General features: G+C 27.0%; 1 protein-coding gene across 1 annotated transcript in view; it reads right to left on the reverse strand.

Moving 5' to 3' along the window:
- The window catches only part of LOC142319932 (uncharacterized), an 81,868-nt gene that overhangs the window by 47,617 nt on the left and 6,448 nt on the right, over window positions 1-27,803 (reverse strand). Inside the window, exons 4-5 of the mRNA XM_075357607.1 lie at window positions 7,894-8,035; window positions 6,673-6,868 (exon numbers count right to left, since the gene is read on the reverse strand). Of these exons, the coding sequence (XP_075213722.1) occupies window positions 6,673-6,868; window positions 7,894-8,035 (338 nt within the window). The remainder of the gene's footprint in view (window positions 1-6,672; window positions 6,869-7,893; window positions 8,036-27,803) is intronic.

A 27,803-nucleotide genomic window follows, 5' to 3' on the forward strand; every position in this document is an offset into this window, starting at 1 on the left:
AAACAGAAGTGTATGTAAATGTTGGTAAAGTTCAACAGTGTCAGCTGCTTTTTATTATTTTATGAGGATATTAACAAATCAATAATTACATTTTTTTTATAATTAAATTTGTTTACAACAACAAATCTAGAAGAATGAATTTAAGTTTTTCTAGTGGTCGAAAGAATGTATACATGCGAGTGTGAACAAATAAATACTGTTGGTCCTAGGTATACTCTATCTCTCTCCATTTGTGTGTGTGTGTGTGTGTGTGTGTGTGTGTGTGTGGGCGCGTGTAAGTTAGCAAAAAAGTCATATATTAAAACTAGGAACATGGAAGTAAAATATGCAACTGTTTTCGTTAGAAACAATATGGAGAATTTTGATTAGAATAGTCCCAAGTTATATATTAATAATCATAATTATAATACAAAATAATTATTAATCACAGAAACACTGATTATAATTTAGCTAGTAATTATTCTTACAAAAAATATTATTAAAAAAATAAATAAAATAAAAGTAGTCAAAAATCATTAGTTTCTTATGTAATGAATTAAATATTATAATAACTAAACACTTTCATGAACTTTTGACCCCCAAATATATTTCCGTAACTCTCTCCGTTGAATTTTAAATTAAAAAAAACAAAACACTACCGCAACACATTAGGTTATATACCTTTAAACATATCTTCCTGTATCTTTATTTACTGATCTCTAGATGTAGTATTTTATGTACGAATATAATTAACCTCTCACGTTTTCCCCAAAAGAAAGTTTTTGATCATTTCCGGAATTGTTTTTCAACAATCAGAATTGGTAATCCATAAATACAAATATCTGCTCTTTGTATCGCCTGTTTACATCATCTTGAAACCTTACATGAGAGAAAGAGAGCACCTAGAACTAACAGTAAATATTTTATTTGTTCATGCTCGCGTGTACAAGTATATAATATTCTTTCTGCCACTAGAAAAATTTTAATTCATTTTTCTAGATTTGTTTTTGTAAAAAAATTTATTTATAAAAAAATGTAGTTATTAATTTGTTAATATCCTAATAAAATAATAAAAAGTAGCTGATAGTGTTGAACTTTACCAACATTTACATAAAACTTCAAATTTAACCTTTCACGCTGCGATAAAGATGAAAATAATTTTTATTCTTATCATAATTCTTTTATCTATTTTCTTAACTAAAGAAAATTAATTAAAACATTTCTTTAATGATTTATTAAATTAGAAAAGTTTATAAAGAAAAAAAATAAATAAATAACTTTTTTTAGAAAACCCGCGTATACAATAAAAACTTTTACAGCTGTTTGTTAATTTTTGACATTTGACAAATTAACAAAACTTTAAATTAAAAAATTTGTAACTTTAAATTAAAAAAAAATGCGAATCCTTAATTGGTATTGACTTCTTAAAATCAACACTTCAAGAAAAATTATTATAAAATTATTACCATGTGTTAGGATAGTTATTTTTTTTCTTTAAAAAGTAGATAGACTACAAAAAACTTTCATGTATGAAAAAGCTGTATGTAAGAAACGAAAAGATGAGAAGAATAGATTTTGATAAAAATAAGCGAGTGCGTAAAAGGATGTAAAAATAATGCTATATAGCTACTAAGGCCCTCTTCAATGTAGGATTATCAATAATTTTTTTGCTTGGTACTTAACCTAAGTTTACCAAAAGTTTCCGATTAACTTTCGCGTGAAAATACTTTGAACATCAAAATAACATTAAGTTGTTTATCATTTCGCTATTAATTCAGACGTAAGTAATGATAACAAAAAAGAGGAAGATCATCGTTGAATACAGACACATTGTCCATTAATAATAACCGTTTGTTTAAGTAATTTGCAAAAAAATCATAACGGAACCAACATACTTCCAATACAACAAAAATATCACTGAAAGCAGTTAATTTTATGAAGAATAAGCTTTGAACATTATTAAAAAACCTCCTTCTTTTAATGTATTCTGTAAAAAGATATTGTTATGATTACTGGCTGGAGTGTTACAATCTATTCAAGAGCACTGAACAATAATTAATCTATTTTTATCATTGAAACCAGACGCCGTATGGCAAATGATTTAAGATAAATGATAAATAATAGGAATAACAATAACATACAAAGATTAAATGAAGAATATGATAATACCGTTGATAAAATATTATAAATAATTATATTATAAATAATATAATATAATAATTATATAATAATAATAATATAATATAATTATAATTATATTATAAATAATAATTCGTTTAATTTTTTAACTATCCAGTCAATGTATGTCAATTTAAAAAAATCGAACCTTTAATGTTATAAAATGACTAGAAGAATTATTCACTAAGGTTAAATGCTAAAAAATTCGGATGTTCGTTAAGCCTTTCTTGAAAATTTTAACTGAAATCTCGTCTTTAACAGCATTTTTTAGAGATCTTAATAAATATACTTGTATCTAACTAACCATAGGATCTTAATCCTCTACCTCTAATAAAAAAATATTAAAAAAATAGTAAAAATAATTTAGGAAATTTATTAAATTTTTTTAAACTTTATCTAAGCATAGTGTTAATATACTAAGGTATTCTAATTTAAAATATTATTAAACCTTATTAAAATTTTAATATCGATATTTCAGGATAAATAAATATAAGAAAATAATAATTTTTTTAACTAACTTCAAAAAAAGAAGGTTCGCAATTCGGCTATTAGAATTTTGTTTAATTTACTTTCATCCCTTTCTATAAAATGAACATATTCTGTTATATTTATTTTTTATTATGTAAAGGAAGATTCTCTCTAATCGTCTTGTTATAAGTATTTGTACATACAATTAAGTCGATGACTTTTTCAAACGAAAAATATCGTAGGTTGTAAACAGGATGTGAAGATTTTTTTATTGGTTTGTCATCATTATTTTTTAATTTTAGATAGGTGGAACGATAATTTACTCCTCAAAGTTATTCTTACATATATAAAACATTTTCGTGTGAAAATCTACACAAATTCAAAAAAAAATTTGGGTAAAAAACGTATTTAATCTAGTTAGTCTTTCTCACGTGCGGTAATAATTAATTAACGTAATTTTTCTGTATTACGAGTAGTTTTTTTTATTTTTATGAAGAAAGATGTACGGCTGAAATTGTTAAAGTGTATCACAAAAATTATTCCGTTTAACAATTGTGTGCCTGTTTTCACGCGTACTTTTTGGATCCATTTTAATATACATCAATAGATTTGAACAAATGAGGTCTCGTTTTGTTCACAATAAAAGATTATATTTTTTTATCTAATTAATCATTATTCAATAAAACTAATATTTACCGATCTATTAATGATAAAAAAAATTAAATGGCCGCTATTTTGAAGTTTTAAAAGTAAAATTCTCAATCTTATTTATTTTTTAGAATTGGTTGTGGGGTAAACGTACACCAAATTTCATTAAAATATCTCAATCCGTTTTTAAAATATACATTTTTATTGAAAAAAAATCACAAAATAGCGGTGAGAGGGGAAAATGAAACGAGCGATTGTCCCCATGAATTTTTTTTGCTTATTCGTCGGTTTTGTTGTTAATAAAAGTCGACATGTTTAAAATGTTATTTCTTTTTTGTTGACATTATTTACATCAATCTTCTTATAATTAAATTCTCTACAATTTATGTTTAAAAAAGTATGATTTATTGCCAATTTAACAACGTTATTGTACGTCAAAGGTAAAAAAATGTGTTTTTTGACCCTATTTTTGGCGTTTTACACGGGATATCTTAGAAACTAAGATACAATTCTGGGACCTATTTTTTCAATTTTCCAGCTCAAAACACATAAGAAAAAATTGATTGCCCCTTAATTGACCTTCCCAGAATTTCAGAAAGCCTTAATTTACCCGGAGGAACTGAAACTCGGGCGAAATCTTTCACCCTGTATAACTTGCTAACGAAGCGTTTTCGGACCTATGTTTATGTGAAATTTTTTCTTATTTTTAGCCTCTAGAATGAGTTGTCAAAGTATTGCCCTATCCTCCTGAATCACTCTGGATATGGGTGTATATATGTATATAATCGAATAAAAATTTTGTGTCAAATTTTCAGCTTTTTTGGTCAGTGGGTTTTAGAAATAAAAAGCAAAAACTATTTAGAAATAAAGTTGAGTATCCTTCATTCATAATTGAAAAAGATTGACATAAAAATTTGGAATTTTAAATAACTTAAGTACTTTCGTCGTGCTAAAGCCCAGTTTTCTACGACTACGATTCAAAAAGTTAAAAAATTGAAATTGAAATGAAAAAACAATTTTTAATTTTTATTAAAATTTAATGCCCCAAAACTTCAAATGCCCCCTTATAAAAATGTTTCATACCATTTTTGAAGAATTTCTGTTGATCCAGTCTGGAGATATTAATAAAAATACAAGGCAAATTCACATTCGCTCATACATTCATCTTCCGGAAATTTTTTAATCTTTTGAGGTTTTCTATATCAAGTAGGTCTTGAACCGCCGACATCTGCAAAAACCCAGATATCTAAAATTGTTGCCGATCGCTATACTTTCTCTTTATAGCTACGATGCTACAACAGCAGTAGAGCTACAACCTGGAGAGTAAGTATATAAAATAGACTTATTAAAATAATAATAAAAAAAGAGACTTAACAAACTTGCATTAGAAAATAAAAAGTAATAATTTTTCAAATGATCTTCAATTTTCTACTTCAAATCCTGGATCCATGTAAAAAAAAAACAACAAAACTACTGTTTCTATTTTTTAATTTTATTTATTAACTTATTTCGCTATCATAACAAATATATTTTACCTTAAATTACCCACAGCACACCTCTGTGATAGATTATTAATATTATTTCCATCCTGATGACGCCTGATAGAAAAAGTTCAAATCGATCAGGCTGTATGCTGAAAATAAACGTTTAGAACTCTCTCTTATTAATTACTGAGGGTTTTTTTGCTAGTAACCTTCTGGGTAGTTTTGAAAACTATTTCCACCACAATATTAGCTTTCAACAAAAATTATTAAAAAAATGTATGTGTGCTTAAGACCGCAGGGCCGTAGTGAAAACTTGTATCGGATCGCAATCGTTTCGAATTAATATATATATTCCAAGTAGCATATAATGTTTACAGTCAATAGCCATTTTAATCTTGGACCCCTAGAACCAATTTGACGCACAATTTGAACGTGTGTTTTCCAATAATATCCCCCGTTTGTAGTTAAATTTTCACGCAGAAAGAGTGGATTTACTGCAAAATACGTAGTAAAACACGGGTTTGTGATGCCCCCAAAATTACAACAAAGAACCAACAAAGAAATTGGCTATTGAACATCCCCCCCCCCGTCTCTTTTCACGGGTTTATTCAAATAAATTAAAGAACGGCTACTTTCAATTATGAATGTGTGTTCACGTGTTGTAACAGTTGATTTACTAAAAAATATGTATTTTAACTGTAAACAGCATGATTAATTTTAAATTTATGATGACGATATAGGTCATCATTACTTTCAGCGATATGTGTGTATATCATTCATTGATCATTATTTAATACATGCAATGATCATTATTTACGATTCAAACTTCAAAATTATTGTTGATTTTTATAATCTAGCAGCTACTCAGTTGACGCTGTAAATTTATAATGATATTCTGCATCAATCAGTCATCATTACTTTCAGAGAAAGTGGGTGTTGTGGATTTAAAATTTTTTATAGTTGTGATAGCTAATTATTGACAGATGATGTTATTTTATTTATATTTCACATAAGAAACGGGATTTCTCAGACATATCTTTCGTTAAATAAAAAAAGGGCGTATCTCGAAAACAGTGCGTCCTAGGGCATTTTGCGATTTTGAAAGGTTTAACCAAAAGTTGTGCTTTGCGATCAAATTTACGATAGGTCCTAGTCCCATGCATCTAGCGGCCACCGTTCTCGAGATACTAGCGCGAGCGAAATTTGCCCCCACAGAATTGCAGGATCAAAATATTTCATATAAAGTAATTTTTTAACAATAAACAGCAATCTTTAGAGACAATATTTTCAAGGTTAATAATTTTTTAATGCATAAAATTAGGTGTTGAAAATCTTCACATATCCAAACTCAATAAAAAAATATTGTAATATGTTACACTTACACTGAATTTAAACAATTATTTTTTATTATTATTATGAGCTATAGAGAGGGAGAATTATTGTGAATCACCGGTAGTTTTTTCTTCCACCTCCCATCCTCCGCTACTACATATTATACTATGCACTCATTTATGCGTATATATATTTTCGCTCTATGCCTTTTTCTTTCATATATATATATAACATCTTACGTTACGTTACAGATTTTGATTACGAGTCAGCGATTTTTTTTCCCACGTTCCCATGTAATTCGTATGTACAAAAAATTCTGACACAACGAGCCTTAAGAAGTTTTCACTTCAAAAAGTCATTTAAAAATAAAGTCAATGTGCCTCCCCCTTGTACGAACAAAATAATTTTTTTAATAATATGTTTGTATCTTTACCAACGAACTTAAATGCAATTGTCAGCGAATCACGTACTCTGATTCTTATTATTTTTATAGTCATATATAAAAGGTGATGAGAGCTAACTCCCCTTTTATCTGACTGTCAATTCGCTAACATTAATGCCATCTGTAAAATTGCGGAATTACCCATAGTATATCTGTGGAAATGATAATTCCTCTACGTGTTCTTCAAATAAAATACTAATTGGAACGTTATTTTCTCCAAGAGCTATTCGTAAATACATCTCATCATTCCACATTAATGTCTGTTGTTGTGACATTAAACTTTCTTCAATTGGAATATCTTCAATAATTTCATGTTCATTAACTGCTGGATAATTTCCTTCAAAAAATTTGTCATTAATACTAATGTTGTAGACTTCATAAGAGTTGTTATTAAATATTTTAACTATTCTTTAATTTCTCTTTTGTTAACCAGTCCATATACGTAACAAGACTTATGAATTGTTTTTTCATTTTATATGAACAATAATAGAATGGTTATCGTCAACGTTTCTTGGTAATTGATTAACCATTGTATTAACTTCTATAGGAACATTAATAACTTGTCCGTAGATGCCAAATTGTCCCTGAACGTGCCTTAATCCTCTAATCTGCATGAATGGTATTCTCGGTGAAATAAGTCTTTCTGATACTAAATTTAATGGTAATTTTTTCAAATTTTCTGAAATAGGAGGGTATTTGAATTCATTGTAAATAGATAAAGGTGGTATTCATTGTTTATTAATTCCAGATAGATAAGTTGAGCATATCTTAATTTGTGTTATCTTATCATTAGTGAGTAGCGTTCTTATAAATTGAATATTGTTATTTGATGTAACTTCATTTTGAATATTTTAAAATAATTTTTAAACCATAATCTATCACAATATCACAAACATGACCAAAATCGTTTTGAAGAAATTGCTTATGGAACTCAAGATGTGCACTGATATGATTAGAATAGGAATTTTGATTTTTTTTTGTAACAAAATTGTTAATATTTTGCGTAAACGAGTCAGAATCACTATCTGAATTGAATGTTGAAGATTCTGGATTGCGTGAATGCTTAACGTTTTTTGTATTTTCTGAAACAAATGAAACATTAACGTTTGATGGACCAGCAATCTGTTAAGTATGAATTGTTTGTAATTTTTTATTTCTGGTTTTAGTATTTCGAAATCGTTGCGAATTTTTTTTTAATGATTCTTTTCTGTCAATATTTTGTTTTTGGTCAAGAGTTTCTTTTTTGTTATCTCTATATCTTTTGGAACGCAATTTCGATAATTCTTTTTGTCTGGTTTTTTTCATTGGACATGTCTGTTTCTGAAAATTTTCTCTTTTGACTTTTCCTGTATCGCTGATTACGTAATCTTCGTAATTCGTCTGAACGTTCATCTTTTTTATTCATTTTATAAGTATCATCATCGGTTTCTTCATCTGTATTTCTTTTCGGACTGTTAATTGAATTCTGCCTACTATCTTCATTAGCCTCCATAATTGAATTATCCTAATAAAAATATATAATAAAATTTAGTGAATTAACTATAAGTAAATTATTAGGAATTGTAAATGTAAAAAAATAGTTTTTATTCTTTTGAATATCCCGAATGGCGTATAAAATATATGCTTTATCTACCGCGTTGCGTGTACAATATCTATATATATATATATATATATATATATATATATTTATAGAAGTGTAATTTATTGCATTTTTTTTAGAATGTACTAATGTACTGTATTGCATGTATTTAGAATTTTAGAATGTACAATATACATAGAGCTGGTCTTGGTTAGTTCTATTAAAATGCAAGAGATGGCGTTGATTGATGTGAGATTGTTTGAATACAGTTAAAAATTATTAAGTAGGTATTTATTTAATTAAAATAAATTATTATTGCTAAAAATAAATATTCTATCAATTCGATCTAATTTTTAATTGTTAAAAATTATTTCATCTCTAAATTAGCTAAACCAACAATTTTTAAAAAACCTATATTAAATTATTTTTAAGTACGCGGTCACACATCAGCGCCATCTGTTGTATTTTATGAGAACTAATCCATTTATAATATACATATAGCTCTAGCGTCACGTGAATATTTTTGATTACGAGTTAACTCTTTTTTTCCATGCAAAATCTATCCCAAAATCTCCGCATAATGCGCCTAAAAAAGTTTTCACTTAAAAAATCTAGTACATACGTTGAAACAGCTTAAAATAAAGAAAAAAGTATAAAAACCACGTTTTTAGGAGGGAGAGTGGTTTTATGAAAAGTTTAACGACGTTTTAGCGTTAATATTCAAAGTTATTCTCTGGCGAAATTACATTTTTGTATGAAAAAAAAACAAAAATAAATAAAGAATCTTGTTTTTATGAATCTTTAAGGGAGAGTTATTAAGAAATAGCTCCCCACCTTTCATCAGATTTGAAAAAGAAAGGTGACACCTCCTTAGTTCTAGAATAACCATAAAATATTTCATTGTTGTAGGTAAAGAACAAATATAAAACCTAGCTAGTAGAAATTTTTGCATTCAGAAATCCACAAATGCGCGCGCGCACACACACATCCACATCCATTACCCACCCGGAAGCGCTTATAAATTTAGAATTTTTTAAAGATGATTTTATAATTTTTTATCCCTCATAATGTTGAATATTATTACTTTATTTTGTACGTTTCAATTTATTAAATAAAATGTTGAAAAATTAGAAAAATGAATAATCTTTAATTAAATATTAAAATTAATTTAAAAAAAAATTAAATGGCCAAAATAAAATAATTGTTTCTAATGTTTAATAATACGTTAAATAAGGATCTATACCAAGGCTTTGAGTATCCTTATTTTTACACCTTTATTAGTTTAACAAATCATGATAGAACGTATATTTTTTATATTTCTCTTAATAAATACGAATGGGATTAATAAAAATTGTTAACTTTATTATATTACTTAAGTTAAAAAATTGTATCCTATTTTGATCATTTCTTAGTATTAGATTGTTATAAGCCTTTAAAATAATGTAAGATTGTACAACTTGCTGACATCCTGGCATTAAAATGATATGTTATTTAACGTATTATTTAAAATTTATAAAAAGATTTGTTAGAAAATTTAAGATGAAAAAATAGTAATTATTAAACTCGGTAGTAGTTTCTTAAGTTTTTTTATCTTTTATCTTTTTATGGTAGTAGTTTCTTTGCCATCGTTTTTCTTACTTTTATCTAGATGAGGATATTTTGTTTTTTATCTAAACGGCTCTTTTTAAGCTGAAAGAATTTCATTTTGGGGGTCTACACGCACTTAAAAAAAAGTATTAATATTGTTAAAACAGATTTAAAAATTAATATAAATTAATAAAGCCCAGTTAAAAAATACCTAAAAATTATATCAATTCAATAAAATCCTTTTTATTTTGGTACTGATTTCAAAATGTAGAGATTTAAAGACTAATACAGAAATATACTTAAAAAATAATTTATCAAAAATTATTGTTTTTAATTTTCTTAATTTTTTGAAGTTAGTAGTATTTTAAAACTGATAGTATTGTAAGACATAAACGAGGTTAAATATTAAATAGGTGGAAAAAAAATAATTAAAATTTTTATTTCTGAAAGATGATATTATATAACATCATAATATATTAATTACCTTCACAGAAAAATGTGGTTTTTACTAATTATAATTAGTAATTACAGTGGACGTAACAATATAAAATTATAAAAATGTAAATTTAGCGACAAAATGATAAAGTAAGCTTTCATTTTTTTTTTTAAATTAAGGAAGTAAACAGACTAATTTGCTATAATTTATCCTATAATTTAACAATTTTTTTTTTTCAAAGAATTGTACAGCAGCATGCGGGCTATAAATAATATTTTATGTATTATAAGGTTGTAATGACACCGCACATAAATATTTACTTTCACTTTCATTATCCTCTTTTTCTGTTTATTTAGTAAACTTATCACTTTTAAAATTGATTTCAACTAGTTTTATAACTAAACTGCAAATCGCAAAGGACAGTTTATGTGTTTATTTTTTTTAATAGTCTACACAGGTGTTCTACGAAGAAAAGGAAATACTTCAGGAAAGCATTCTACAAATGTTTAAAATAAATCTAGTACAGTTCTACGAAAGAAGATAGAGTTTTCGTTAATTTAATTTGGTTTTAATAACTGTTTAATGTGGTTTAATACTGTAAATAAATGTCAACGTTCCAACTTGCAGTATCATAACAAACCGGCTTCTAACTAGCTCCGTTCAAATTATTTCGACTTAAATTGAGTATAACTCAAGAACGACTCAGCCAATTTTCATCAAATTTTCACATGCACAATCTCAGATACACTACTAGAGCATATATAAATTTCAATGCAACTAATCTAGTAGTTTTGGAGATTTTTGAGCCACAAGATTTTATATTTAGGCTTATATATATGGGATGGTTTCCTTGTATACAAGGAAACCATAATTTAAGTGAGTAATATTTTCGTTCTCCTCATACCTCAAAACGTAAAGAAAATTCATTGTCATCCCCCACTCCCTCCATGCAACTGAAAGTAGTACCTTAATTTTCTTCGAAAACTAGGTAAAAAATAAATCATGGTAACACAGAACAAAAACATATTGTTTCCCAATTATTATTGCAGAAAAACTTTTCTAAAATTTCTATTATACGTATAAATCAATATTATATTGCAATTTTGTCGTTACAAAATACGGAGACAATTTGTGGTTGTTATTTGTAATTTGACTTGAAGAATTAAAGAAAAAAAATTGAGTAGCTAAGCTGCTCTCAATTATTATCCGACATTCTCTTAATAAAAATCAATGAACAACTACCAAAAAAAAAAAAAACAATATTTTTACTTTCGCGACTATTATAGAATATAATAAAGGGAAAGTATTGTTAACGTGTCAAAAAGGACCATGAAACATTACGATCCGGCAAAAAACAACTATCAGAGATTGTATGTATACTCTGTGTGTGTATGTGTGTGGCTTCTATATATATGGGTCTATATTAAATTCTTTGATGAAATGATGAAATGACTGAAGACAAAAAAAAAAAAAAAAAAAAAAAAATTAAATTCTTTATGAACTGTTACTTTTTTTAAGTCTGTCGTGGTGTTGGTATATACAGAGACAGGAGTTGCCTTATCTTGATAAAACTATCAAAGGGCTCATTTTTTGCCGTTCAAAGACTTTCCTAAAATGTACGTAACATTATTTAGCACTTTTCTGAATCATAAAAAAATTTAAATACATTAAAAATTTCCTAAAAATCAGTTAAAATTTAATAGATTAGGTCTGAAAACGAATCACTTATATATAATTTTAATAAGAAAAGTTACAAATATTTTAAAATTTATTTATTAAAAATAGTCTTGTAAATTAGTTCCTAACTTTCCCGGGTATAGTTAACACCATAATATATAATTGTTCTGTATTTGATAAGCATAGTAGGATTAAAGGATTAAGACCCCACTATAAGTTCCATATCAGTTAAAGCTGCGTTTTTATCGCATGGTTCACATAAGAAAGGATTACTTTAATTTATTGCTTTGCATTCAATGACACATTCCTTATATTAATGTATGTATGATTTATTTACTTGAGAAGCTATGTTTTTATCTATGGGTTTGAAGCTTAATAACTCGCTTCATAATTACGGTAGTAAATGGAGGATGATATTACTTATTTCCCAGTCAATTTGTTTTAAATTTACACAAATATTGCATTATTGTAATCTCTTCCAGAGAAAATGAATGTAAACTGAAATAATGTAACGGAAAAATGAAAAAAAAGTCAGTTTGGGTTACCTTTTTTCCTTACTCGAATTTTAAACCCACGTGAAAGCATAAAACAAATTCTAAAAATGTCCCCTATTAACAACCGTATAAAATTAATATTTTGTCATTAGCATCGCCAAATTTGAGCGTCTTTGAACCAGCGATTTTCAAAATATAGTCCATTTTCTAGTAACTAAGTTGTAGTTCGAAACGATTATTTTGAGAAATGAAAAAAGTATGTTCTGATAATCTGATAAAGTAATAAATGGTTGATTTTTTAAAGAAAAAAAAATTATAACTATTATATATATATATATATATATATATATATATAGCATAAAAAAAAATTCTAAAAATGTCTCCTATTAACAACCGTATAAAATTAATATTTTGTCATTAGCATCGCCAAATTTGAGCGTCTTTGAACCAGCGATTTTCAAAATATAGGCCATTTTCTAGTAACTAAGTTGTAGTTCGAAACGATTATTTTGAGAAATGAAAAAAGTATGTTCTGATAATCTGATAAGTAATAAATGGTTGATTTTTTAAAGAAAAAAAATTATAACTATTGTTTTTTTAATAAACAAACTGCAGACTACTTCATGGTCATCTGACTAGCTAAACCGTAGAGATATGCAATAATAATAATAATAATAATAAAAATTAAAATTTTAAGTTAAAGATTTTAATCTAAATTCGAACAAAACTGGACATCTCGCAATGAAATGGTGGCAGTTTCCTCTTCTTGAATGTTAAATTTTGTTAAAATACAGCTACTCTATTCTAGTATTAAAGCATCAATTAATGACATGGTAACAATTCAATTTTTTGTATAACGTACGGCCCTATAACGAGCACTAAGTGTTTTTACTTCCTTGTACGAAATAAAGGAAGTATTGTGATCGCGAAAAATTTCTGTTTTCAGATTTCAACAGAAATATCCATTTTAACCATCCCTAAATCCAATTAGACTAGTTCAGCGCGACGTCTGTACGTACGTATTTCGCATAATCAAAAAAACTATTAGCCGTAAGATATTGAAATTTTGGATTTAGGACTGTTTTAACATCTAGTTGTGCATTTTCACTTTTGATTGCAATCTACTGAATCAAAAGTGTCCAAAAAAGCCCAAAATCCCAAAGGATTTTGGGCTTTTTCAATTTGGATTTGGATTTTGGACTTTTTCTTAACTGCATAATAAGTCTTCATTGAGAGCGTTTCAACGATAATCATCAGTAGTACTTATTATCATTGGTTCCAGAGTTATAGCGAAATAAAATTTTAATTAATGAAATATTTAGATCTTACAAGGGGAAGGTTTCGAGACAGACTTCATCTCTTTTTTTTACTTTTTTTTTATTTAAATATATTGATTTATTAATAATTATTAACTTCTGATTGTAAAAAAAAGTTTTGCGATAAATAATTCAATAATAACCATAAAAAAAAAAATATTAAAAAATATCAGAAGTTATTAATGAAATAAAATTTTATGTACTATTTAAAAAAAAAACAACAAAAAAACAAAAAAACAACTGTATATATAATTTAATAGGCGTACAAGAAACTCATGTAGTGTCCAAAAAATATTTTTTTTAATATCATCTGAAATAATTTGAATTTTCGTTTCATCAGCAAAATTTTAAAATTATAAAAGGATTATAATTCACATGAAACTTTCATCAGAAGAAGGATATCGGTTATTCAGTAGATTAAAAAAACCTTCGTATGCAAGTTAAATGAACTGTTTAAAAAACATGTAGGAAGCAAAATAAATAATGATATTTTAATAAAACTGCACTTATTAAAACTTCGTGTGACTATGGTGAGAAGTGAATTATCATAACTATTTGAACATTTTTGAATTTATACAAAATATTTATTAAAGGGTTTCTTCACACTCAAGAATCAAAAGGAAAAAGAAAGATTATAACTAATGAAAAAATGCAGCCTTCTTCAGGATACCATTTGAAATTCTGTATTTTTATCAAACTCCAGAACTGACCATCAAGTTTCGTTGAAAACAGATGAGCCGTAAAGGAGTGATTTATAAACAGAGAGAAGCCTTTCATTTTTATATGTGTATATAAATTTTTTTTTAATATTGATAAAATCTTAATACTTTTCGTTTTAAAATAATTCATCCATATATTATTTTATAAATAAAAGAATGAAAGTTATATAGAATGGTTATTATTTAAATAGTACATTATGGGAATTCCCATTGTTCATATAAAATAATGGGTTCTCTATCTACATTAGAAAGTTCTTTTATATCAATATTATTAAATAGAGACCAAAGCGCAGGCAACGTAAAAAAGTTACATAAATTTTGTTACAGATTATTCATTTTAAGAACGACATAAAAAAAAAAGAATGAGATTCTTAATTCGATTCGAATGTATTTTATTTTGTATACGTTCCTCATATTCTCAAGCCTACTTATAAAGAAATTCACTGACATCGATGATTCTTTTTTATTTTGAAGAAGAGTAAATTTCTCTGGTGATATTGTCGTAAGTTTCTTTTAAGGAAAGTTAGGTAGAAGATTTTTGTTTTAACGAAATATTTTAGACATTATTTTATAAACAATTTAATACATCTATTGTTCATTTTTTGTCATTGCGCTTATATTACATTATTATGGCTTAATTATATATAATCTGATGCTAATTTGATATATTTATTCTAACACCAACTTCAAAGAACAATCTCGCATTAGTTACTGCTTTAGGTCGCATTAGTTACCTAAAGCAGTAACTAATGCGAAATTGTTCTTGGGTAGTAATTTCTTAACGAGTTTTTATTCTATTCTTTTTATTTAAAAAAACTGTAAAACTTTTCGAAGTTAAGAGCAAAAATTAAACTTTAGTAAATAAATGGTTGTATCCTGCCGACGATTATTTCAAGTTAAATATAAAATAGTAATGGAAAATTATTTTTTTTTAGTACATTTTTTTATTTAAAAAATAAAATCCTTTAAAACAAATTTTTAAATACGGAAAAAATGGTGCTCTTTACGAGAAAAAAAATTCCCTCTGCGGAGGGAATAATACTATCTATTTTGCACAACAGTCTTGAAAAACTGAAGATCCAGTGGAAGACCCACGCGCTAATGCAAAGGAGCGTGATAATTGGCACCTGCCTTGTTGCCCGGAAAGCACTTAGTCAACAATAGCAAGCCTAATCTCTTTAGTATAAATTACTCCGAGGTTAGGGAATGTCACCGGCAAAAGGCTGTAAAAGTGTGGAATAATAATAACAATAATAATAGTAAAAACCACGGAGACGAAAAACTTTAAATGGGTCTACATGAACAATATATTATTACTTAAAAAAAATTTCATTTAAGATATGTAAAAAGATTTAAAACTGGATCACTACACAGAAGAAATTTCTGTTAAAAAACACCGGTTTCTCTGGTGATGCTTAAAAAAAAACAGAAAATCACTTATGGGTTGCGTTGAGGACTTCCTACTTTCATGAAGTCGAATGAAACAATGAGGTTGAAATCTGAAAAAAAAATCACTATCTAATTCTTAAACAGTAAATTTTAATTTATAATTTTTTCAAGTTAAAATTAATTTTTTTTGAAGCCGAAACAAAAAAAGAATTTAAAGATTATTCTTTTTTTAATAATTTTTCGAGGAAATTACGGTATTACTTTCGATTGGAAGGTGGGATCGGGGAGTAAAATTGAACTTTCTTTACGTTTTAAGATATGAGGAGTACAAAAATACCATTCACGTAAAATGTAATATCCTTAATGTACAACAGGCTTATGTGTAACAGTTTTTGCTCCAAATTCTCCAAAACTACTAGATCAATTTCATTGTAATTTAGATATGCTATAGTAGTGTATCTGAAGTAAAAATTTGATGAAAATTTTGGTTGACTCGTTCTTCAGTTACGCTCAATTTAAGGTCGATAACAGACAACATAACCTCAACTTGAGGTTACACCCTTATGAAGCGAGTTACAGTGGTGAGTGAGTTTAAACTTGATGCTTGTTGTGTCTAGTGTCTACTAGCATTTTTAATTATTTCATCAGATTACGGTTATAACAACTTAGTTTTCTTATAAACAGAAAATATATTTTAAAATTAAATTAAAAAAAAATTACCTCTTTTAGTTTTCTTATTTAATTTATGTTATATTTATTTCTTGAGCAAACTATGATGGAAAATAATTATACAAAATAAAATAACGAAACGTCGATCTTCTTACTCAGAACATTGCAATATTTTTTTTCTAATATGCTATTTTCAAAAGAAAATATTGTATTTTCAACAAAAAAAAATAGTTTAGCTTCTATTACCCTTTTGAAACGTTTATTTTATTACACAAAAACTAAATAGCTTATAACAACGGGGATGTACATAAAATGATATTTATTAATCGATACCTTATTTAATTAATTGATAAAATTAATTTTCTTATTTAATTTTTGTGTGTGTATGTATATATATTATTAATTTTTTTTCTCAGTAAATTACTAAATACGCAGGACTATTATTTCTAACAAATAATAATTTTTTTAATATACAATAAAAAAAGTTAAAAAATAAAAATATTCTGGGTTATTTAAACAAAAGTCACCTGTTGAAAACCATTTACCACTATAATAAAAGTAAAAGCTTATTCTACCTGATAACCTCTCTGTTAGAAAAAAATTATTACAAAAATTTCAAATCGGTTAGTTGAAACTATAAAAAATTTAAAAGATTATAAGTTTTTAAGGGTAAATATATTAATTTTGTCAAATATATAAATAATATATTTTTATGGGTGAGTTGGTTAACTATTTATTCAAAGGTAAGGATTAAAAATATTTCCTAACGTCTTATTTAAAGAGAATAGAACTTATACAAAAAAAAAAAAAAAACGGTTTAACGTTGTTTAAGGTAAAACATTTTATAAAAATCAATTTTTTCTTCTATTGTCCGAGTGATTAATCATTTTCATAATTTAAAAAACACGCACCACAGAAAGTTTTGCTAAAACGAACCTTTTATATGATTCAACCTTCTTTCTCGAACTTCCATCTAGTCAACAAATTAAAAAAAAATATTTAAAAAAAATGTTTAAATGTTTAAAAATATATAAAATGTTTAATGTTTATGTTAAATGTTTAAAATGTTTAAACACAAAATGTTTAAAAAAATGTTTATGTTTAAAATGTTTAAATGTAAAATGTGTAAAGCCACTCTTAAATTAAACGCACTAAAAGGTAAAAAATAGTTTTAGGACGATATGTCAGAATGGATTTGACAATAAGCTTTGATGGTAATATGTATGATTATGTGAAAGTCATAACTTTAAATGAAAAATCTGATGTTTTGGTCAATTTTTCTTATCCGTGATGAATGGCCTAAAGAGTGGGATGCTCATGTCAAAGCACAAATATTTGCACCCTACTCTTTAGCCATTCATCACGCATAAGAAAAAAATGGCAAAAACATCAAATTTTTAATTTGCAGCTCTGACTTTCACATAATCTTATATATCACCATCAAAGCTTGTTTATCGTTTATTAAAGCTTGTTAATCGTTTAAGCTTTATAACTTCTGAAGTGGAAATATAAAAATATAATGAAAAAGTATAATTTTTATTCATTTTAGCAGCTTTTTAAATTTATTTTATTTTATTTTTCTGTTTATTATAATTTTATTTAACTTTTCATATAAAATAATTTCCAGATTATAATTTTAATGCTTTTTAAATTATTATAAAATTCTCACCGGGTAGGAAAATAATCCAGAAATACAAACTAGTATTTTTTATGGAATAAACATCTCTTGCTATCACCGCCTGAGGGTAAACGCAACGATACGGGTTGTGCGGCTTGCATTCTGAATAAGAAAATGATTACGATATTCGATGACCGAGAAGAAAACACGCTACACAAGTTTGTTTGTCTGCTATGGGTCGTTAGCCTGCCGGTGTTTTACTAGTTATTTACCGTAATCAGGACATTCTAAGCCAGCTAACCATTTATTTTAAGACGATTTCTTATCTATTTACAGATACACTCTTCACAAAAGGACACGCATTTAAGATACAAGTTTCTCTTGTTATTTAAAAAAAAGATGTATTAGTGAGCTGCATAATTATTGATTGCACCATTATAAATGAAGTACGAGTATAGCTTAGTAAATGCTTAGTTCTCTTTTCTTTCACTTCGGATACAAAAGAAGTAATTTCAAAATGCTATCTGCATAACATACCATCATATAATCCATTCATTAGTATTACGGCACCTGAAAACTTATTACCAAATAAGCGTGGATACAAAATATGTATCTCCTCTAAAATATTCTTAGTTTTCTATTCACGTCACCAAAGAGATTTCACAATATCCCAGAAATATTGGTGTAACAAAAGAAAAGGGCTGTACACAAGGGTGGATGATGATTGTCCCCTTCACAAAGACAATTTGACACTAAATTATAACAACATTGCATACAAAACTACAACAGGAGATATGATAATTCATTAGGTACCGCCTCATTAATTTACATTAACAAAACTGAAATCTGTCTGTAAATTGAATTTAATGATGTCTAAATTTTTTTTAATAATCATATCACACAGGGATGGGTTATATGATTTTCATAATTTTCCTTTTTGTATATGTTTTAACTTAAAATAACTGATCTTAACTTAAAAACCACTGATCCGATATTTAATGAAATCTTCATCTTTGGAAAGCTTGAAAAGGAATAATAGTGAGTTATTAAAAAGGTAAATTGGGTAGTCTTTTTTACTGAAATCTGGAAGTGGCATTCCTTTTTTGGTCAAAAACTAATCTCGGACATTTCTTTATTTATTTTCCTTCTATCAAAAAGAGAAAACGAAAAGAGCTTTATATTTTATTTTAACAAAGCATGCTTTTTTTATCAGTGAAAAATATTTTTGACGCTCCTTTGTTTATTCTTGTTAATTTGGCTACAAAAATTTGTCGCTAACTTAAAAAAAAAGGAATATATAAGAATTAATAAATATTTTTATTTTTTTTATTTTAGTGTAGATTTTTTGGAAGTAAGTTTTATTTATGCATTTTTATAGTACATTTATTTTTTGTTTTCTAGTTTCCATCTTTATTTAGAATTTGGGTAGACGTAAAAAAATGCTAATGGTATAAAAGAAGGAAGTCGGTTGTAGAAAAAATAAAAGTCAAAAAGCTTTATATATATATATATATATATATATATATATATATTTACATATATACACGAGGGATATCTCTAAAGTAAAGATCGCTTATGGTTGGCGAACCTGTGTCGTTCATTACGCTAGTAATGTACACACTGTATTGTTGTCTGTACGTTGTCGCGTTGTAGTATCTTTGATTACGTGTGAGTTATTAGGTTATAAAATGAATAGGAAAATCGATGTTGCCGCCGACTGTGAAATACGTGGAGTCACATGCTTTTTAAACCATCAAAACATTAAGTCGGCTGAAATTCATAAGCATTTGGTTGCTTTGTATGGTGATAATGCAATGAATGAAAGAAACGTCCTAAAATTATGTGAAAGGTTTAGAAGTAACAGAATTAATATGCATGATGAATAACGTTCGCGGAGGCCCTAGATAATCAGCGAGAACTTGTTGAAACGAGTCGATGATGAAATCAGAAAATATCGTCGCTCAACGATTTCCGACCTGGCCATTCTTTCTCCTGATGTTTCAAGAACTGTTATTGATGGCATTGTTCATGACCATTTAGGCTTCAGAAAGGTTTGTGCGAGTTGGGTGCCACACGTCTTAACGGAACGTCACAAAAAATTCCGAATGCGATCTGTTTTGAAATTTTTGATGCGCTACGCAGAAAAAGGTGATGGGTTCCTTAATTCGATTGTTACCGGCGATGAAACATGAATTTCGTATTACACGCCAGGGAGAAAACGGCAGTCAAGTGAATGGTGTTATCCTCAATCACCAACCAGACCAACAAAGAACGAGCCACTGCCATTTGGACGCAAACTGATGACCAGTATTTTGGGATCGGTTTGGCATGCTGGTGAGTGATTTCATGCCACTTGAAACGACTATAAATGCAAAAGCCTACCACGAAACTCGATATAAGTTACGGCGCGCCATTCAAAATCGGCGACATGAGATGCATGATAATGCTGACGACGTTTTCCTGCTACACGATAATGCAGGTTCACATGTTGCGGATCCGACGTGTGATTTACTGAGAACTTTTGGATGGGAAATTTACGATCACCCACGATATGTTCCGAACTTAGCTCCTGATTACCATTTGTTTGGGAAATTGAAAGAATTTTTGAGTGGTAAGCAATTCGCGAGTAACGATGAACTTAAAAATGCTGTTAATCAGTGGCTAAATAGACTGGCGGCAGAAGAATACGACGAGTGTATATTGAAACTGGTGTATTGTTACATTAAATGTCTTAATTCATATGACGATTATATCGAGAAGTAGTGTAAGGTATGTAGTTTAAGAAAAATTAAAAATATTTATAAAATTATCAGAATAAATTTTTTTTACAATGAAACGGTCTTTACTTTAGAGATAACCTCTCGTGTATATATATATATATATATATATATATATATATATAAAGTTTAAATAAATCCGAATTTATTCATTTTAATGAAAATGCAATAACAAAAACAGAATACAGATTGACGTTTTTTTTCTTTCCCCATGAAATAAGGGCTGATTCATTTAGCACAGTTTTTATTTTATTTCAACCGGCAGATCCATTCCTCTTTTGTTAAAATATATTTTTAACGTTTTCTTTCTTTATGTTACATGCAATAAAAATCGCGCTGACTAACTTTATTAAAAAAAAATTATATTTGATAGCAAGCAATGATAATGACAAAAATATAAATACTGCCAGCCAAATCGTCTCTATGCAGACGTCCTTTTTTTTGTTAAAAAATCTTTTATTTAGTTACACGACAAAGCTTAAAACACAAGGTAACTTCTTGTAAAACAAAATTAGTGAGGATTAAGGGTTAAACATAAAGAAAAAAATACAGGTCGAATTGAAATTAATTAAAAAATTATTTAATATTAAAAATATAAAATGCAAATATTTTAGAAAAATTGTTTGAAATAATATTGACAAAAATTTATTTTTATTTATTTTTTATGATCATGAATATCTGCTTCCTCATAAACCGGTTTCCATTTATCGGAAAATATTATATATATATATATATATATATATATATATATATATATATATATATATATATAAAATTGAATAAGAAGCCAAATTTTAAATATAAGTAGAAAACTTACAACGTAACATGAAGTGAAACAGTATTTAGGTAGGTGTACAAATGTAGGTGTATATATATATATATATATATATATATATATATGCTAGCAAATTGGATCCTAGCAGCAGAATATAATTATTTATAAAAAATTAAATTTTTCACTTCCTGCTTATTATTTCTGTGCAATTATACAGATTTTACTGTTTATTATTACTATGTTTATTTTTTAAAATATTTCTCTGTTTTTTAATTTTTCTAAAGTATACTTTAAATCACGTTAATACGTTCATATGTTCTGGCCAAGCAGAGCTCTGCAAAAACACTAAACGTAGAACAAATGAAAATGGTAACAAATAAAAAACTTAATTTTTTATAAATAAATAATATTCATATTACAATTTATAAATGTGTGTGTGTGTGTGTGTGTGTATATATATATATATATATATATATATATATATATATATATATATATATATATATATAATATATGAATTATATATATTATAATATATTTTTATATACGAAATTAATGTACTTTTGTAAACTTTTTGTAAATAGTGACTTAAACATTAATTATTATTTCCAATGTTGTAAATTTATAATTTGTTTTATTATTGTATACTGATATTTATGTATTTAATTATTGTATTTTCAACTTATATATGAATTGTTACTTATAACTGTTTATAGATATTGTAACTATTGTATATATTTTCATGTAATACTGTGCAACATATGAAGGCTTTGTAAAGCTGTTCTGTTGCACAAAAAACAAAATAAATAAATAAATAAATAAATATTATCACACACGAGTATACATACATCAACCCGTAACATAAATTTAAATAAATCCGTCTTTATTTATTTCAATGAGATTACAATAACAAAAGCAGAATATATGAGGTTGTTTATAATATTTAAAAAACTACTATAGTAAAACTATTTCAGTAATTCCATAAACAATTTTTTTTTTATACTAATAATAGTGAGAAAGTGTGTATGTAATATATTCTGTCATTTCCAATTACTACCTATCTATATATATATATATATATATATATATATATATATATATATATATATATATATAAGAAATAAGAGTAAATAAATTGGTTATTACGTAACTTAATGAAATGCAATATTTATCCATTAAAAATTTATAAGGTGATCGAACTCTTCAATCGATCCATATCTAATTGTATTTGTCAATGAAAATAGGAAATTCATAATAATATATATTATTAAGTGACGTCACATTAAACATCAATAATAATAATAATAATAATAATATTTTCAAATCGATTTCCTTTTCGTTCACTCCGTGTTTTTGAATAACGATAATATAGAAATATTATTTATACTGCTGTATGATTTGTATTCATCAGAATACAATTTTTTTTTTTAATAGAGAGATTGGTTATTACTTTACCGATGATTTAATCAGAAAGAAAACTGCCAACAAATACTAAATGTGTTTTTATGTAGGTATGTGTATATGTATATAAGTGAGAAGAGTGCGCGTGAGAGTAAGAATAAGAGTTATGGCTAGTGAGAGGAAGGTTAAAAACTTTCTTCTCTCATTGCACCCCACGCGATGCGTCACATCACTATATAAATAAAAAGATAATCAAAATGGCACCACAAAGAAGAAATATTTCCCACAACTTGAATCGACTGAAGTAATTTATATCTATCTTTTCATCAAAGCGTACCGTGGAATTCATTTATCAGATCTCCCACAGTTTCTTTTCATTTAAAATGCCAAATAATAGTAGTAATGAATAATAATTATAATCATTAATATCTTTATTGCAATTATTATTAAAATATTATCTACGTTAAATTTTTTAAAAATCAGGAAATACTTTTCTCTTTTAAAACCGTCTCCCAACCGATAAAAATTTGGGTAGTTACGTTTTTTTCTTATACTTTACGTGTGTTTATAAAGAGACCTGGTTCCGTTATTCATTTTAGTTCCAGTTTGAGCTTTCGAACCCACCGGGTTGTTTTAGTGGCTAAACTCGTCATCGTCATCGCAAATCAGCTGATTTTGAAGTCGAGAGTTCTAAGGTTCAAATCCTAGTAAAGACAGTTACGTTTATTCGGATTTGAATACTAGATTGTGGATACCGGTGTTCTTTGGGTTCAATTAACCACATATCTCAGGAACGGTCGACCTGAGACTGTACAAGACTACACTTCATTTACTAAATTCATACATATCGTCTTCACTCATCCTCTAAAGTAATACCTTACGGTGGTTCCGGAGGCTAAACAGAAAAAATAAGTTTGAGCTTTGGTACAAGCATCTAATAGATAACGTGTTTTTTTTTTTGTTAAGTTAACTCATTAGATTGTATGTGTATATCGTAAAAGTATTGCAAAACTTTCAGTGAAAAAAAATCTTAATTTTAATGAGAGCAGAAAAAGCAAAAAAAAAAACAACCACCATATAAAAGAAAAATAACAACCACCATATAGAAATTGCCGTCACAAAAAAAAATAATAAACGATCAGAGAGAAATTCACTCTGGTAAATTTACACTGTTCTTAAGTGCATTTAGACAATAATTCTTTAAATAATCTATTAAAAAACTTATGAAACCTTTAAATTACCGGGAAAGGAGTAATAAACCGTAATTCCTATCGATTTTATTAAAATAAAATCTCACTAATTGTGTTAGTGTATTAAAACTCTCTACATTAACACAGAGAAAAAGAAGCCTTAATACACTATAAAATTAAATATATTGTTTGGAATGATTTGAACAATTTGTCTTTCCAAAGGCAAGTTTTTTTTATATCATTATACCCGTATTGTATGTAAGTCGAAAAATGAAGTAAAAATAACAATTACGCACAAAAATAATGTTTTGGCAAACAATAATATAATGAAATGTCAGCACGTGACGTCACAAGCTCGTAGATTCACTGGGACAGCTATACGAGTATGTGTGTTGGCCTCTATTAGACTTTATATATCAGGAAAGGTTATACTTACAGACATTAAATTTGGTGTGGTATCTTAGTATATTTTAATAATTTTATTTTATTATTATTTTTTTATAATAATGAGGTTACTTCATGAAAATTTTATTTAAAAGTTTTTTGTGATTTTCAATGTATGTCATTATATGAGTGGAAAATATAGTTTGTAAGGAATAACAAGGAAAATATTTTTGATAAATTGTTTTTCCTAGATTTTTTGTAGGGTCAACCAGCGATAACATGAAAATTTAAAAAAATACATTTTCTTGTAAATGAATCGTCAGAATAGAAAGAGTTTATAAAGAAATTCACAGTATTACAGGTGTAAACACCTAAAAATAGAAATTGTATAAATTTAACTATTTCTTACCCGAATTTTATAAGGGAGGTGGTTCTCACTCTAGACGATATTATGTATTTCCAAGCCTTATGATAAATGAAACAATTTCGATAATTTAAAAAAATATATATAATTTTTAGAGGAAATATTTACTATGTTGTAAGTTTTTACTATTCAAGTAAGATAGATGATACTATGCAAAGATTATAGAGAAAAAAATTAGATAATTTAATAAAAATATAAGCCTATTATATATACAAAGTGTCCCACGAAGAAATGGAAAAACTTTCAGGAGATGTCCTACTGGTAAATATAATGAAAAAAGCTCATATAAACATAGGTCTGGAAACGCATTGTTTTCGAGTTACGGCTAGTGAAAAATTTCATCCAGATTTCAGCTCTTCTAATAAAAAGAAGCCCTACTGTAATTTTTGTAACCCAAATTAATATTTGGGTTACAGATTTAAAAACTGTAACTTCAATAGTTCTTAAGATATCTGACGTCAAACACAAAATTCGGTGTAGAAAATAGGTTTGTTGTACAATAGTTTTGTTAAATTACTGATAAATGCGGAAGATTAAGAAACAAAACTTCTAGAAAATTAATGTAAATACAGCTAACAAAAAGTAAATAAAACTTTAAAAATCGGGTTTTTATTGAAGCAAAACAGATGAAGAATAGACAAAAAATCGAGTACAATTCTGGGACTTTTATCCTATTTTCCAGCTCAAATTACATACGAAACTACCAAATTATTATCCAATACACTGGAAATTTGATAGATAATAATAAATCATATACCTAAACAGCTATTCTTTTATAAAACAATATTTAACTATCTTGTTTTATTTAAATATCTACGTAATGATTTATTTGAAATCTAAATATTTTGTTACTGTTATAATATCCAACTGCGAAGTTTTCATTTATGATTATTTATATATATATATATTTATTAGATCGTTAGAGTGGTAATAATTTTCTACTTTTTTGCTAATGGAAAAATTAAATTTTAAACTGTGTATAAATACTAGAAAGTTCAGAAACATTGTTTTTTTTTCTTTTACGTAAAACCATAATGAAAACTCGCAGATATTTTTTTGAGATCAATTTAAAAAAAACATTAATTCAGAGATGAATTTACTGACAGCACTAGTATTTTAACAGTAATAAGTATTAAATATATAACGGTCGTTTTCATCATTCTTTTGAAATGAAATAAAATGAAAGTAGGCGACAATAGTAAATAGAATCATTCGACTCGACGGACATGGCAAGATATGATTTGTTCGTGGCCGAATTTGTGTGTCTGTATATATATATATATATATATAGAATCAGTCACTAAGTAACGTTTGTAAAACAACTTAGTTATTATGTGAAGATGAACGGGTAGGTGAGAAGAAAAGGCGCAGCGGGTTACGCGGACATGATGGGTGTATGTAGTCTAATTAATGTTGAAGTTTCTTCTACTTGTCCATGAAAGACAAGTGCAGGTTAGTTGTTAGTTCCGAGACACGGATCGCACTCATTTTCAACTGTATCACCATAATTACCGTCATTATTATTGTTATTGTCTCCACAATCGTTAACTTTCAAAACAACTGACACGAAAAATACCTTACACACAATATAATACGGTCACCTTTTATATACGATCTCAAAACCATATCCTATAAAATAAATAAGACTCGAATATTTAATTTTAAAAATTAACTATTTAAATACGTGTTTGAAGAAAAAGAAAGTAATTTATTCTAATAAATTAATCTTTAGTAATTAATTCATATCATTTCTATAAATGAATGCTGTAATTATTATGTGCTGTATGCTTTATATAAATATATTTATAAAAGTGTAAGAGTAAAGTTCAATCCCTTACGAGACAAAATTATGAGATTAGGATGAACCGTTCCTAAGATATTTATACAGATATATCAATGTACTAATAACGGATTCTGTAACCAAGATTTTAATTTTTTTTCAATAAAGGAATTAGAAATATGAAGTAAAAAAATCCAGGGTTGTTGTCATAATAATGACATAAATTATGTACTATTACAGCCAAGGAAGTGAAATTAATTTGCGAGAAGAGCTTTACCCTAAAATTTCTCTGATCGTTACATCAAGTGGTTCGGCTGGATTATTTTAATTTTTTCACTTAAATTCTTTTCCTAAAATACACTACGGTGGACTAAATCACGATAAAATAAAGTTAATAGTCTGATTAAAATTTTGAAAACAAGTTCAAAAAATGCAATAAAAAGTAAAAAAAAAAAAAAACATTATACTTTCAATTCTTTTTTAAATATCTACATTTTGAAATTAAAAAGAACTACCCGCAATTTACTAACCAGTAATATATAATGCGCGAGCAGATAAAAATTGAGATAGTGGAAAAATTTTCTCCTCTTTCATATAATAAGTGATTTTATAAAAATGGGGAATCCTGAAAAACTAATGTATACTTATATAGCCGAAATGCCACTTAGTTATCTATTTTTTTATTAGATATAAAATTATATATCTACCTTATAGACATAAACACTACATTATTGTACTGTCCTGAAATACATATTCGACCTGAAACGTAACACAGTATTATGTATATTAAGTGCCACAATTGTAATGATTACAAGCGATCCGACGTGTGTCATTTCCATAAATGACGTAGTCATTCTAAAGAATAAAAGTATTCCCTCTAAGCTTAATAGGGAACAGTGAGGAGTTAAGTAGTTTCTTTTTACTTTCTTCATGAACCAAATATACGGTTGCTACGTGCAGGACTTAACTACTGAAATGCATCAAGGACGAAACGTTAATGCGCCCCTTTTTGCTGTTAAGGAATGTTTAGTGTATACCGGTTCAAGTTAGCAAATGA

The sequence above is a fragment of the Lycorma delicatula genome, chromosome 2 (assembly GCF_047948215.1).
Source record: "Lycorma delicatula isolate Av1 chromosome 2, ASM4794821v1, whole genome shotgun sequence".
Classification (NCBI taxonomy): domain Eukaryota; kingdom Metazoa; phylum Arthropoda; class Insecta; order Hemiptera; family Fulgoridae; genus Lycorma; species Lycorma delicatula.